The sequence below is a fragment of the Oxyura jamaicensis genome, chromosome 11, assembly GCF_011077185.1.
Source record: "Oxyura jamaicensis isolate SHBP4307 breed ruddy duck chromosome 11, BPBGC_Ojam_1.0, whole genome shotgun sequence".
Lineage (NCBI taxonomy): Eukaryota > Metazoa > Chordata > Aves > Anseriformes > Anatidae > Oxyura > Oxyura jamaicensis.
This window is the reverse complement of record NC_048903.1, coordinates 7,425,938-7,440,037: the sequence shown is the minus strand read 5'-3', so window position 1 is coordinate 7,440,037 and position 14,100 is coordinate 7,425,938. Positions and strand designations below refer to the sequence as shown.

At 34.3% G+C, this 14,100-nt stretch overlaps 1 protein-coding gene across 7 annotated transcripts in view; it reads left to right on the top strand.

Annotated features, from left to right (window-relative positions):
* Positions 1-14,100, top strand: part of PHKB (phosphorylase kinase regulatory subunit beta) — a 74,130-nt gene that overhangs the window by 16,986 nt on the left and 43,044 nt on the right. For all 7 annotated transcript variants that reach the window (XM_035336746.1, XM_035336745.1, XM_035336752.1 and 4 more), the window contains 4 exons: positions 323-430; positions 2,364-2,444; positions 8,330-8,445; positions 12,628-12,691. In XM_035336746.1, the coding sequence (XP_035192637.1) occupies positions 323-430; positions 2,364-2,444; positions 8,330-8,445; positions 12,628-12,691 (369 nt within the window). The remainder of the gene's footprint in view (positions 1-322; positions 431-2,363; positions 2,445-8,329; positions 8,446-12,627; positions 12,692-14,100) is intronic.

Genomic DNA, 14,100 nt, shown 5'->3' with positions numbered 1-14,100 from the left:
AGGTAGACATGATACACTTCAACACATTTCCTGCTACAATTTCAGCATCTGTCGCTCGCTATTACTTTTTTTTTTTTTTTTTTCTTTGAAAATGAAATAAATTAGAGGGGTTGTATATTTTTGTTCTTCACATATATGTGTACATTAGTGTGTATGATATAGTTTACAGTAAGTTTTAGAACTGCTGTTTCTAAGTCTCACATAGCTTAATTCTCTTTTCAGAAAATTTTGAAACACATGAGTTGTATAGTGAATTTGCAGTTGCCAAGCACATGGAAATTATTGAATTTGATTTTATGTTTTGCCTTTAATTCACCTTTAGGTTCAGCAGTTTAAGCAAGACCCCAAACCATCTGAATGTCTTCATTCTGTTTTCAGTGCACATACTGGAGATGAGGTCTTCTCAGCTAAGGAATATGGTCATCTTCAGGTAAAGTGTGTGTGTATGGATGGTTTTTAAATAATGTTACTGTCTTGATTCTTTCATGATGCAGCCATCTCAAAAAAATGTTTAGATTTCTGTTAGGTGCATTAAACTTCATAAAACTGAAATTTCTTCTGCATCTTTTGATGAAAAGGACAGACTGTTTTCAAATATAACAGTGGTATATTTTGGTGAGAAGGTATTAAAATACCTGCAGGATTTGTGGAGGTGGATGATTGTTTCTTTTTAATCCTTATTCTTTTTGAGGCCAAGAGATGGCTGTCACTAAATAATCCTGGCATTAAAATGTTGAAATAGTCAGAGAAATGAAAGATGTAGTTTAATTTTACACTGAATTCTGTATTTTTTTATTATCATTCCCAGCTTAATTTTACATAAGTCTGAGCAAATTTCCTTCACAGTAAAGATTTAATGGATGCTGTCAACAGCTTTGTCTAGTTAGAGACTTGTTGTTTACTATTTTGCATAGCAGTCCCTAATCAGATTCATCATATAACTTCCCTATTGATAGTTTTATTCTCTTTCATTTTTCAGAGCATTGATTTACTCTTTTTTTTCCCTTTGTACCTTCAGACCCTTTATGTGTTCATGAGAGTGTCCTTTTGCATTCCATAACTCTACATATTCTTTTAATTCAGAAATTGCTCCTGAAGTTACTCAGAAGTGACAGTAGGTTGCTAATTATTTCATGGCACCAAAATCACCAAAATAGTTTGTACAGTAATGTGCTGGATTCAGAAAATGTTTGTTCTGAGAAAAATGAATATGGGAGTTATCCTAAGCTAGCGTTTTGGACTTCTGAGTGAAACTTACTTAACATGCATATTTTTTATCTGTGGAAGAAGACAGCAGCTCTGGGACTTGGGGAGCATTGTGTGATTGTTCTAAGTCTCTGCTTTTCTTGGCAAATCACCATTTTTTATAAACATGAATGCTCATTCCCTTTTCTCGTCAGTAAATCTGTAGAATTTGAGGGTTTTCTGCCCTATGGAGAGAACAAAAAAGAGAGTAACTGAGGTAATTGAGCTGGGAAAAAGGGAATATGCTAAGTAGCTGGCCAGCCATTGTTACTGTACTTGATGCTTCTCAGATCGTGTTAAGAAATTGAAGTCACTGGTTCTTCAAATCTTCTGGAGTTTATAGAATCTGGACCCTATTTTTCCAATTTATATTCTAGATAGTTTCTCTAAATTTCATATACAGAGGTTGTGTTTTTATAGCTCATTAAAGCAAATTACTGTGGTAAACTTTCTTTCTCTATCAAAGTTTAACACATTCTAATTTTTACTAGAATTCTGTGTAACAAAAGCAGTGTAACTAATGATAAAATGACATTATAATGCATATCCATACAACCGCTGAAAGTAATTACTATTAATAATAAATGCCATGTATAGCAACAGAATGAAAGTTTTCATAAACGTAATCATAGTCTGAATGTTCTAATTATAGTTCTGTCAGGCGATAATGCTAAAGGTCCAGTTATGCATAAAGTGATCTGCTTGTTAGGTGTGGTGTGTACCCTGTAATATGCTGCTTGTTTTCTTTTGGTAAATTGTTGTGTAGGTATGCTCGAAACAGCTTGTGACTAAAGTGACTGCCTATAAGTCAAAGCAATATTATTCCTCAGCAAAAAAATAAAATAAAATTACGGTTTAAAACAATTTAAAAAAATGATACTGTAGCAGAAGTTGTAGAGGAAAGTGTTTGTTAGTAACACTCCTTTTGATTGTTTCAACATCAATATCTGTAGGATATTGGTACATTAAAGTAATATTTCTGAAGAACCACAACTAATTCTGTGTAATAATACTACCATCCTTATTAGTGAGTAACTTCACATTTAGCTTGTTTGTTTATTTGACTCCAATAAACTTCAACTTAATTATAGTTTTGTTTTTGTCTTTAATTACTTCAGATAAACGCTGTGTCATTATTTCTTCTCTATTTGGTTGAGATGATCTCTTCGGGGCTGCAGATTATCTACAACACAGACGAGGTACAAAGATTTCTCATGTTAAAACACACGCTTTAAGGTTTTTTTCCTTGTTTTTATTACATTGCCAACTCTAAAGTAATTGTTCTGCAAATACAATGTAGATATGTCCCACTTTATTGACAGTAAAGATAAATGGAATGGAGGTATAGTGAAATAAATGAAAAGCTAACAGAGAGAGATATGCAATGAGTGAATGTAACATGACATTGAAAACTTTCAGAGTTCCCTGCTATTTCTGAAATGTTCAGGATCAAGATTTAAAAGGTCTGTGAGGACAGATAATTTCTTGTCATGTTGTACTGGCTTTTCACCTTATTTCAAGCTGTCAGTCAAGGTATGCTGTCCAGTGGTATTTCATTGTTATAAATAGGTAGAGGTTGTCTTTTGGAAAGCTCAAGGGCTTTCCTCGAATATATATGGACCCTAAGGGTGTTAAGAAGTTTTGCTGTATCTTTAAAGGACAATAAAACAATTTATATCATGGTAAAAGATGTTTGTTAACTATTCTTAAAATAAGGTAACAACAGCCACCATGTTCTTGTTGAGGACAAGTCACGTCAGGATAACATGCTGTCCTGTTTTAAAATGAGGTTAAGTTTTGAGACAGGAATGAAAGGCACAGATTTTTATTTTTTTTCTTCTTAATCTGGATTTGTTTAAACTTACCCTGGTCTGTTGAATAGTTGCTGCTGTATTGCCTTAAAAAGCTTAAATGTATTTATAGTGCTACCATTAAAATAAAAAAAAGGGGGGGTGGGGTGGGAGGATTTTTCCCATAGTAGTATATTTGCTTTATATTTCTATAACATAAATTTTCATTAATAATTTTTCTATATGTAATGAGAAACTAAGAGATGAACTTGTCTCCTTTCTAACTCGCTTAGTTAGATCATATGATGGGTCTGTATTATTTTTTATGATTTCCTTTTATGTCTTTGAGGAAGAAAATGTATATAATTATGTATTTACTTAGCTTGACTTGTAATTTATGTTATCCTCCAGATGTTTGCATTTAATTACAAAATCTGCAGAAAAAATTGCATTTGTCTAGAATCTCCATTCAGTGGATTTTTCCACTTTACTGTCAGGATGTAGTTTCATTGCAATGCTGCTCTAGTAATCTATGATCTATGGAGATGTAACAAAAAGAGACCAGAAGAAGAAAATCCAGGGCTTTTAATTCATGAATGCATAAAACTATAGCTATCAAAGTCCCCAGAAAATACTGCCTCCAGCATTTAAAAAATATATATTAAAAACTCTTGTATGATGTTACCCGTAGAAATTGCAGGCGTGATACAGTACCAGTTCAGCCTTAGGCTGCCTGATTCTGAATGTTTCTTAGATTCTTTTAAATTTAGTTTTGTTTTTGTTTAATGTTTTAAATGGAAATCTCTTCCTTTTATGCTTCTTTTTTTCAAACTTGAAACAAGTTGTTAGACCACTTGCACATGCCTTTACTTCATAATATAAAAAATCACTTGCATTTCAAGTTTGTCCCCCCCCCCTTTTTTTTTAAACTACCTGTGTAATGTTTCTTGGGCAGTGGTAACGTATAAGAAAAATAGAAATTATGTTTACTGTCACTTTGTCACTCAAGTAATTGGTTAATAAAAATAGCATGAATTCTTTTACGCATCTGTCTTCTTCAGCATGCCTGTTTCTTTGAAAGTCAGAGTTTCATGATAAATCCAAAGACTCAGTTTTATGAAAGGAACGTTGCTGAGTAGATTTTTAAGGCAATCTTAAAATTTGCAAGGAAGAGTTCAGGAAAGTTTCTGACCATGAAGTTTCTGTAAACGTTCTGTCCTACAGGCTCTTTCAGAGAATGTATGATTCTCAATGCAGCATTGACTGTCAGCCGGACAAACAAATAGGCAAGTGGGGTGTTTTTGAAATACTTCATTAGAAAAGTGATGCTGTCTTTAAAGAGTTGAACCCACAATGTCTAACGTTCCATCCTTCAAATCTCTGGTTATGTGTATAATTAACATAGAGTAGGAAGTCTACTAGCAGTTCCAGTGCACAAAAATCTTCCTACAGATAATTATAAATTATCTTCTAGATTTTCAAGTGCTTTTTTGGGCATTTAAAAATATTTTTATCTTTAGTTATCTAGAAGAATAAGAAATAATATTTGCTGGTGTCTTGCATGAATGTACTCGATGACTTTCCACTTCTCAGAGAAGTAGCAGCTTTATGGAAGCAGTACGTTGCTGATAAAATACATGCAAAAACAGATGTTGGCAAGAGTAGCAGGCAGCGATCAGGATAATGATGGACAACAGTAAGTGATTGCTGAAAGCGTTAGTAATGAAGGTTTGTATATTAGAAGCAATCAAATACTATCAAACAAGCATTGCACTGCTAAAATCCTTGATCGTGAAGGAACTGTAACACCGCATGATCATTGGCAGAATTTGGACTCATCAGTAGATAAGACAAGATTAAGATACTTTTTTCTTTTGCTTGAGCTAAGTAATTGTGACTTTCAGATCTACAGTGCTGCTCAGCAGGCAAATAGAAGATGCTACCTGTCACTCTCGATGTAATGGTCCAGCAAAGAGAGTACTGATCCCCAAGGTTCAGCCCAAAGTTTCTTTACCTTACACATGATAATTTTTAATGGGTCTAGAGTTCACTGCTGTTTGCTGGCATACTCTAGCAGTCTGCAGAGCTATTTAAAGAAAAAATGGAAGTCATTATTTCTAGCTGAGGTTATTTTCTAGGAACTAGAACATTTGGTTTTGCCTGCTTGGGTTACCTCATTCTTCAATACAATATTTCAAGCAGATCCTGAGGACACAGTACGTGTCAACTGACCAAACCGTAGAGCACTCTGCCCTTTTCTTAATTGCTTAATTCTAGCATTTTCAGGAATAATGAAGAGTAGCGATGGCATGGGAGAGTGCTGCAGTGGGCACTGTACATCCCTGTCAATTGTTCCTAAATAGTACTTCAAGGATTTGGAGTTAGTGGTGTACTTCAGCACTTCTTATAAAAACGTTTTTCTTTTAGTATTCTTTCATTGCTTACTTTGGTATTTAAAATAATACTAAAGATTTCATGGATTGCCATGGTGCCTTTTTGTAGATTAAATAGTGCATATGCTTTTACTTTGAAATGTGTGCTCAAATGGCTTCGTGTATTTTTTGGTGTGTGTTCCTGCTGTGAATTCCATGATGTATTTAGTCTCTTTCCTTTCCTGGAGAGTGGGTTTTGAGCCAGTGCTAGCACAGTGGAAAGTGTTGACAGATGGTTGATGTTTGGCAGGCTGTCTGCATGAATATGTTTGTACACAGAACTCTTGGCTTAGGAGGAAATCATTGTATACTAGGTTGCTTGTTGTCAGGCATGGCAACTATCGATGAGTTATCCTCTAGTTGCATCTGTTTGTAGTTGAAAAATTAATTTAATCACATCTTTGCATCCATAGCAAAGAGGACAGCATATGATTGTGCAAATGAATGAACTTGATTGAAGCACCTATGTATAAAAAAGAATAACAAGTATTATTTGCTTTCATCTATGCTTCATTCATATTCTTTATTACCCCTTGCTCTCCACATGTTTGACTTATGGATAAATAAGCTTAACACACAGTCCATAATTTCTGTAAGTGTTTTAGCACTGACTTGGTTATAGCATTTATATATTCATGGTATGAATGATTGTTCTGTGAACGTTTCTTTTGGCAACATACTCCCTTCTCTCCTCCTCCCCCCCCTTGTTACCTGCTTCTTTTTCTATAAATCTACTATATGGGGACTGCTAGTTTTTCTTGTAAAATATCTGTAATTGACCATTTTTTTTCTAATGTTCTGAACACTGTCACTGGTAGAAATCCATCACCTAGCTCTATACTTCTATGTGGTGCTTTCAGCCTCTTCACTCTGCTAAAGCATCTACATTTCAGTTAATGACAGAAATAGGAGAAGTCACACATTGAAGCACTGGGTATTCTAGCTCCATTCAGACATAGATCATCTTAATACAACCAAATGCTAAGCTGTAGGAAAGAACAGCACCAGGCGTATCTTAAGTGCGGGACAGGGCTTCCGTGATAGTAGTAGCTATGAAAACAATAGTGTATCAATAACTACATGAGCATCCGATTTGAAATTTTAGCAGATACATGATGTATAGAGAGAAAAAGTAAGTATAGAATTTTATATGTCACTGGTGGACTAGTATTAGCATAAAGGGTGTATGTGAAATAATAGCTCTTTGAGATTTAAAGAAAAATGGAGAGGAAAAAGACAAAACAGAGATGCAAGTTAACTTAAAACTGCAAGCACACACCTTTCAGTACAGGATCTTTTTTTTTTTTTTTTCCTCTAGTAGGTTATTTAAATTAAAAAAAAAAAAGTTCATTTGACTGTAGTAACAATTATGAAGCTCCTTGCTCATGATATGATTGGTTTCTTAACATATAACTGAGCATAATGTTGTTTCTAGCTGAACATAATAGATAACATATAATGGAACTTGATATGATCAAATGGGTTTTCCAGAGTAGCTGTGAAGTCTCCGTCCTTGGAGATGTTCAAAACCCAGCTGTTCCAGCTGACTCCCCTTTGGGGAGGGGGTTGGACTAGGTGGTTTCCAAATGACCCTTCCAATCTCAACTGGTCTGTTATTCTGGGGTCATGAATCAAATGTTAATTATCCTCAGTTCTTTCCTGTTTTTGGAATGTGTGGTTATCTGATAAATATGATGATGCGATGTGACAGAAATTCAAGTGTTACTTGACAGAAAGTATGGGACTCTTCTGAAATCTTTTATCTAATAAATAAATAAATAAATAAATCCTACTTGCAAAAATTTCCTGTACTTCCACACAATTGAGTGCATTTCTGTAAGGCGATATAACTCAACTTCAGCATGGCAGTAGGCTGGTGGGAAAGATAGGCTGTTTTGCCTGTAATTACTTTCCTTAAAATTAGTTGATTTCCTTATCCCAATTATGTACTGAAAAGAGATTTTTCATTTTTATCTCTCTCTCCATAGCTGATGAACGGTAAAGAAAAAGATACCATTATTTTTCCAGAGTGGAGATCTATGTACCTAAATGCACACAATTAAAGGACAAAAAGCCCATGCAGCAATGTTTTACAGAAGAAAAATGTCTGCACTGGCAAAATTTAATCAAGCTGAAGTAAAGAGAGTAAATTCTACTACCTTTCCTAAAGGGGCTCTAGGAAATGGAGGATTTAGTGGAGAGGTCATGATCCTAATTTCAACTATGTAAATGAGGAAAAAGTGTCTGCTTAAATGAACCCCCACCTATGGCTGAGTAGAGTTTAGTTGAGTATAGCCCTGAGTATTAAGTTGAAACATGTTGATCCAAGAAGATATTTTAATTATAAGTTGGTTAAAGTTTTATTTTTGTTTATAAAGGAGTGTGTTTGAATCTGAAAAAATATATTATCTAGAACTAATATAGTAGAACTTTCAGCATATCATATGAATTAAGGAAGAGCACCAAGACTTCTGTGCCCTAATTTTGTAGGATTTAATTTATCTTGCTCTCTAAAGTTATTTTTAGGACAAGTCTGATTTAGAAGATCAAAATGCCACCTTTTTGAAGCTCTTCAAATATGTGTCTTCAATATCAAATCATTTTTATCTCTGGCTTTAAAGAAACTTTCATTTAAATCATATTGCCACCAAATTTGGGACAGTTTTTTACATTTTGTTAATAAAAACTATTTTTACAGAGAATATCTGAACTTGGGAACATCATACTCTGAAAAGAATTTTGGATAGAAGTCACAATTAAGATAACTGGGGAGAAACAACTTTGTCTTTTTGAAAAAATGAACAAAAGAAAATATCCTTTAATTTTCCTCCTGTCATTTTTCCCCCCCTTCTTGTCTTACAGGTGTCCTTCATTCAAAATCTTGTATTCTGTGTGGAAAGAGCCTACCGTGTACCTGATTTTGGTGTTTGGGAAAGAGGAAGTAAATACAACAATGGCAGTCCAGAGCTGCATTCAAGGTAGATGAGAGAACGTAATGCTTTCAGTCAAAACAAATAAATGTGATAGTTCATGTAGTGAATTAAAATATATATATATATAATAAAATAAATTAAAAAAAGGCAAAAAAAAACCACAACAACTATTTGAACTTTTTCTGAAAATTTATATGGTGTGGCAGTAGAGGCTCATGAGAAGTGACTAAGGTTTTCTAAAGACTAAGAGATGTATTTTGGGAAAATGTGAAGCATAATTTTATCATCATGTGCATGCTGAAATAACCACATAGATGCTTAGCTGAGTATTCAAATTACAATAATTATGTGCAGCTGCATGTATATTATTCTGAAAATTGAGTACAGAACAGCTCAGACACTTGAGCCATGTGCAGTAGATCAGATTAACAACTAAGAATGATTAGGAATATCCTGATTTAAGTAGGTATTGAGTCCTGAGTCTAGATTTTCTTATCTCCACCATGCTGGGAAGAACACACTGGACACTGGAGTATAGCATAGTGCACAAGCTCTTTTTCAGGTTCTTCAGACTCTACAAATAACCTGCAACTTTACTCCTGTCCCATAAGACATCCTTACTCCTGTCCCATAAGACATTCTTAATGTTTTAATATTAGTGTGGTCCAGTTGTCTTCAGTGGAATTGCCCATATATTGTGCCTCTTGAAGTATCAAATCTGTAATCTGGCAACATGTTTTTTTCTAACATTAATACTGTTTTCCTGACTTTTTGACTTCTGAAGTTTTATCAATTATAAAAGTGGCTGTAGCTTGAATATCCTAGATTTTTAAAACATCGTTGATCATCATAATTACTGTGGGCTTACAAATAATATATCTGTATTTCTTCCAGTCTTTGAGGATGTTGCCAAATGAATCTGTGTTCCCCTTTTCAGATTGAATTAATTTTTATTAGTTCACATACAGGCATGTGTTTTAAGCTATAAGATAATGACACGTCATTGCAGCAAAACAATTGATTTTGGTATTTTTTTCAATGTTTTTATAAAGCTTTAGTACCAGTATGAGAACCAAAAACTCCAAGAGATTATTATATAACCAGTTCTGTTCATGTATTGTTTTTTTTCCCCTACTATATCTGTTAAATTGTCAAATGCCTGACTACAGGAGTGTTCATCTGGAGAATCTGGTACCTCCTTTCACATCCATGCTACACAGATTAGCAGAAGGAACTCTGAAAGTTCTGTATCTCCATTGTTCACAATGTTCTGGTTATTCACTCTGTGAACTTCCTTGAGGGGAAAACGAGGAAAATCTTTTAACCAGATGGAAACGGGCATGTTGTTTTGTCTTAATCTAGACTGACATTTATAGGTCGGTTTTTCTAAGGTTGAAGTTTTATGAGATGGATAGGCCAATCTAACAGATCACTGAGCTGGCACAAAAGGAAGTACAGAGCTTTGTCCTAATTTAAGAAGTAGACTTAGGTCATCAGAAACAGGTATTGCCCCTATTTATCTTTCTTTGTGTGCATGTTCATACTCTACCTTGCTGTAGGAAGCCAACAGACAATTTCCTTTAATTTAGTCAAGTTCTCAAAAATCAGAAAAAATTGAAGAATAATGTGTATAAAAAGATGTAGTTAGGTACTGTGAAGGAAAGCTCTGGGTACGCTGAAATACACTTTATACTTTGTTATGCTACTACTGTGGTGTATCTGCCAAAGAGAGCTCTGAAAACATAATTCAAGAAGTGATTATAACTAATCAAGGCTAGTCATGCATGATGTATGTGTTTCTCCAGTGATAATGGGCTGAAAATGAGTCACTTAAGTTTCAGTATTATAAATGCTAGACTCCTGGCACTCAAAACTCACACTCTAAGTCTACATACAGTCTGTGTTTGCTTTCAGGATTATAAATTAGTTCTCCTCTTTAATTGAAAGAGCTTTTCTTTTTGAAGAAGATACATGATATGAAGTCTATGAGTAAGAACTGCAAATTATGGCCTACATTAGAAAATATATGTGTTTTATGTATTTACGCAGCCTTGGTATTCTGCCATAGTACAGTTCAAAACACTTCTAATAAATGATAAATAGCGAAACACCCTGTAGACCCAGGTCTTCACTGATATATGTAAAATGATGTCTTTTACTGGTTCAAAGGCAAGATCTGTAACTATAATTTTATTATAGTGTGGTCCCCTTCCCATATGGCTGGACTTCTGAAAAATTAATTTGTCCTGTAACCATTTGATCAAGTGGCTCTCCAGGCATCTGCTGAGTACTTCTGCAAAATGTCTTTGACATCTCCCATATGTATTGTGGGAATGATGAAGTTGTTGAAGTGCAGTATCTTCCTGTTCCAAATCCAAAAGACTGTAGAGCTGTGATCTTGCACATCTCTGTGGTGTAGCATTTGCAAGAGTGCTGAAGTCTTCAGGGGCTTTGAGTAAGTAGAGGTAGAAAACAGTAACTATTCCTATTGTAGAATAATGACAGTGTGTGAAATAGTAGCTTAACATTGCATGTCCATAGCAGGTTGTTGCAGTGTGTGATTTCTCAGTTTTTTGAAGACATGCTTGATATTACAGCTGTTCCCAGACTTTTTGTAAAGGAACTTCATCCTGTGACTTACCAATGAAACATTTAGCAATCTTAGCAGGACTTCTGTGCATGGTGAACTGAATGCTTGATGTGGCATCGTAATTTGAACAGGTGTTATATGATGTGGGAAAAGAAAGCAACGTTTTAATGTTGATGTACATATTTTCATTTCATATTTGCAAGTAGTATTTGTTAGCCTACTGCAGTCTTCAGGGGCTTTGAGTAAGCAGAGGTAGAAAATAGTAAGTATTCTTATTGTAGAATAAGGACACTGTGTGAAATAGAACTGATTTTTAGAAAGGAATCCGTATTTTCCTTCAACTTGTGCAGGAGAATAATGTATTTTATAGATATAACAAGTTGTTTTACTCTATTTGAGTATCAATGGTTGTTGCTATTGAACAGCTGTTACATTCAGCATTTGGTATTTTCCATGAAGAAATTGTACAAATCATTAATGTACAGTAAGGTAAAAAGTTTGCTCTATCCCCAAATGCGTAGAGTACGGAAGAATTACGGTTAAAGCACAGACTGTATTTGCAGCTTTCTGCCAATTTGGCTGCTACAAACTTTTAGGTCAGGGTTGTGCAGTTGTTTGTCAATACTATGACAACTCCTCACACCCAAAAGTTGGGGATTATTAATGATTATTTTCTGAATATTTTTCTATCTCCTCGGTGTTGCTTCATTAATTGCTTCTATTTGCACCTAGAGCTGTCCTATGCAGAAAGTAAATGTTCCTACTGGCTGATAGTTCTTCTGTTTTCCCCGCAAATGGGTTGTAGCCCTTGTACTCTAAAGGATGCTTTTCAGTCATGACTATCTCTGTGCCAACACTGTTATCTGGACATGTTGATCCTCTGATAACCTATTTTATTTAATTAGTCATTTAGCAGTACTATATAATTTTTATCCCAAATGAAAGATGGCAAAGGAAGGGAAAGTGTGGTTGGCTCAGTGGACAATCAATTTTAGAGAAAAATAGACATAAACTCTTAACTCCTTTCTTACGCCTTTTTGTTTTTTCTTCTTCCAAGGAATTACTGTGCTGATAAAGAAACTGTTACATTCATTGGTATATTCTGTTTTCCTCTTACTCACCTAGTTCTTAAAATTTTAGGCTTTTCAAGCATCATTATATAGCAGTGCAACTGCTCCTAAGAGTTGTTTTTCTTCTTTTCTTTCTTGTGTGTGGTCCAGTTTTGTTTTTCCCCAAATTTATGTTCTGTGTCCAGATATTGAAAAGTTAAAGTTTTAACATTAAAATATAACGCTTGAGACCTGAGTTGAAAAATTGTGCTGAAGTAAATCTTCTCTTAACAAGACCTTGAAATACATAATGCCAGATGTCTAGCAGCAAGGTGAGAGCAGAAGTGGTTTTTCCAGATGGTCTCTGACATTTGAAGACAAACAAAAATGCTGAAAAGTACTTTTAAACAAAAGAAGACCAACCCAAGCTTTGCTGTATCATCAGTTTATTAAATAGACATTAAGCACAAAATTAAAATCAAGAAGAGATCATAACTTTGAAAACTGTCAAACATATTAAATATTAGGCTGGGCTTGAATTATGGTCTGTTTGTTTCTGTGTGTTTATTTATTTATTTTTCTCCTCAGCTCTGTGGGGTTGGCAAAAGCAGCTTTAGAAGCAATTAATGGCTTCAATCTCTTTGGAAATCAGGTAAGAAAAATGTCTGATAAAATAATTACTGTTCTTACTATCAAGAATTACTTTCCTTCTTAAGTTAAAAGAAATCTAAAGTGATGACACCTTCTTCTGTGAAAGGACTATGTTGCCATTTTTTTTTTTCTTTTGGAATTGCTATTTGTTGATCGTAATGTAGTATACTTTTACCTAGAAGCATCACCTTACTTCTGCATTATTTTTTCAAGCGCCTTTTGATCAAGAGCTTTAAATAAGCTACTTCAGCATAATCCCACTGTTTTAGAGGTTTTAAATTTCAGTGTGTCACATTGTGTTAAAATCTTTTCCCATTTTTTCGTGTGGCTTGTATCAGTCAAGAAAGCAAGCCTTTTCTTCAATTTTTATCTCTGCCTTGTTTTCCCCTTCTATGTGCATTTTTTTCAGGTATTATTCCTACAGTATATAGGTGAAATTAAGGAATCATCTTCCAAATGAATAGCTTAGAAAATGTACAAATGGAAGAGGTGCATCATTGTCGTGCTATAGGTGTTATTAATTAATGGAAAAGAAAGGTAGGAGTACAGCTGAAAAGAAAGTTGGATAGCATTAAGGGCATGTAGAAACAGCTGTAAACTTTCTGGTGAGTTTTTTTTTTTTTTTTTTTTTTTTTTGCCTGTAAATTTTGTGGAAGGAAGGATAGGCTGGTCAAGCCAGAACGTGGTGAGCTGAGTATGCTAAGCCTTCCAAATTGCACTGTTTTCTTGGAAGCTTACATCCTTTTCAACTTGTAGTTAGTGTACCTTACTCGCATGCCCAAATGACTGCATTTCATAAGGAAGTTCATAAGATGTTGATGAAACTTGCTTTATCACTTCTTAGGCTTAATCAGACAGTTCTCTAGTAGTGTATGATCCTTTAGGTTTTTAATTATTTTATATCATGACTTTGATTTTAAGTACTGTTTGTATATTTTCGGAGTAAAGTTTCCATATATTCTTGCTGTTTTCAAGGTGGGATTGTTTGCTTTTTACTTTTTTTGCAATACCTATGGTCTCCTTTTGTCTTGTAAATCAGATGGATCCGACCTTTAGATTGTGATTCTTGTCTGCTTCAAATATTCAGCTTTAAGAAACTTAGCTAAATGAGTTGGTTTGCCAAAAAGAAAATGATGCAAAGGAGAGAAGATACAAGTGGTAAATGGTGAACAAGCTCAATTCTCAGGTGCTCTCTGGGTCAGATAATGAGTATAAGCTAGCTCTGTTGTAAACATGATGGGGAGATGGAAAGTTCAAATTACTTTCCAAGTTAATTTCTGTACTACTTGATTTATTAAAAAAAAAATAAATTAGTTTTTTGTGTCTCCATTTTTCTACTGGCAAAATGGAAGGTATGTATTGGAACGATCATATTAGAATTAATTTATATTAATTAACAAGGGCTAATAA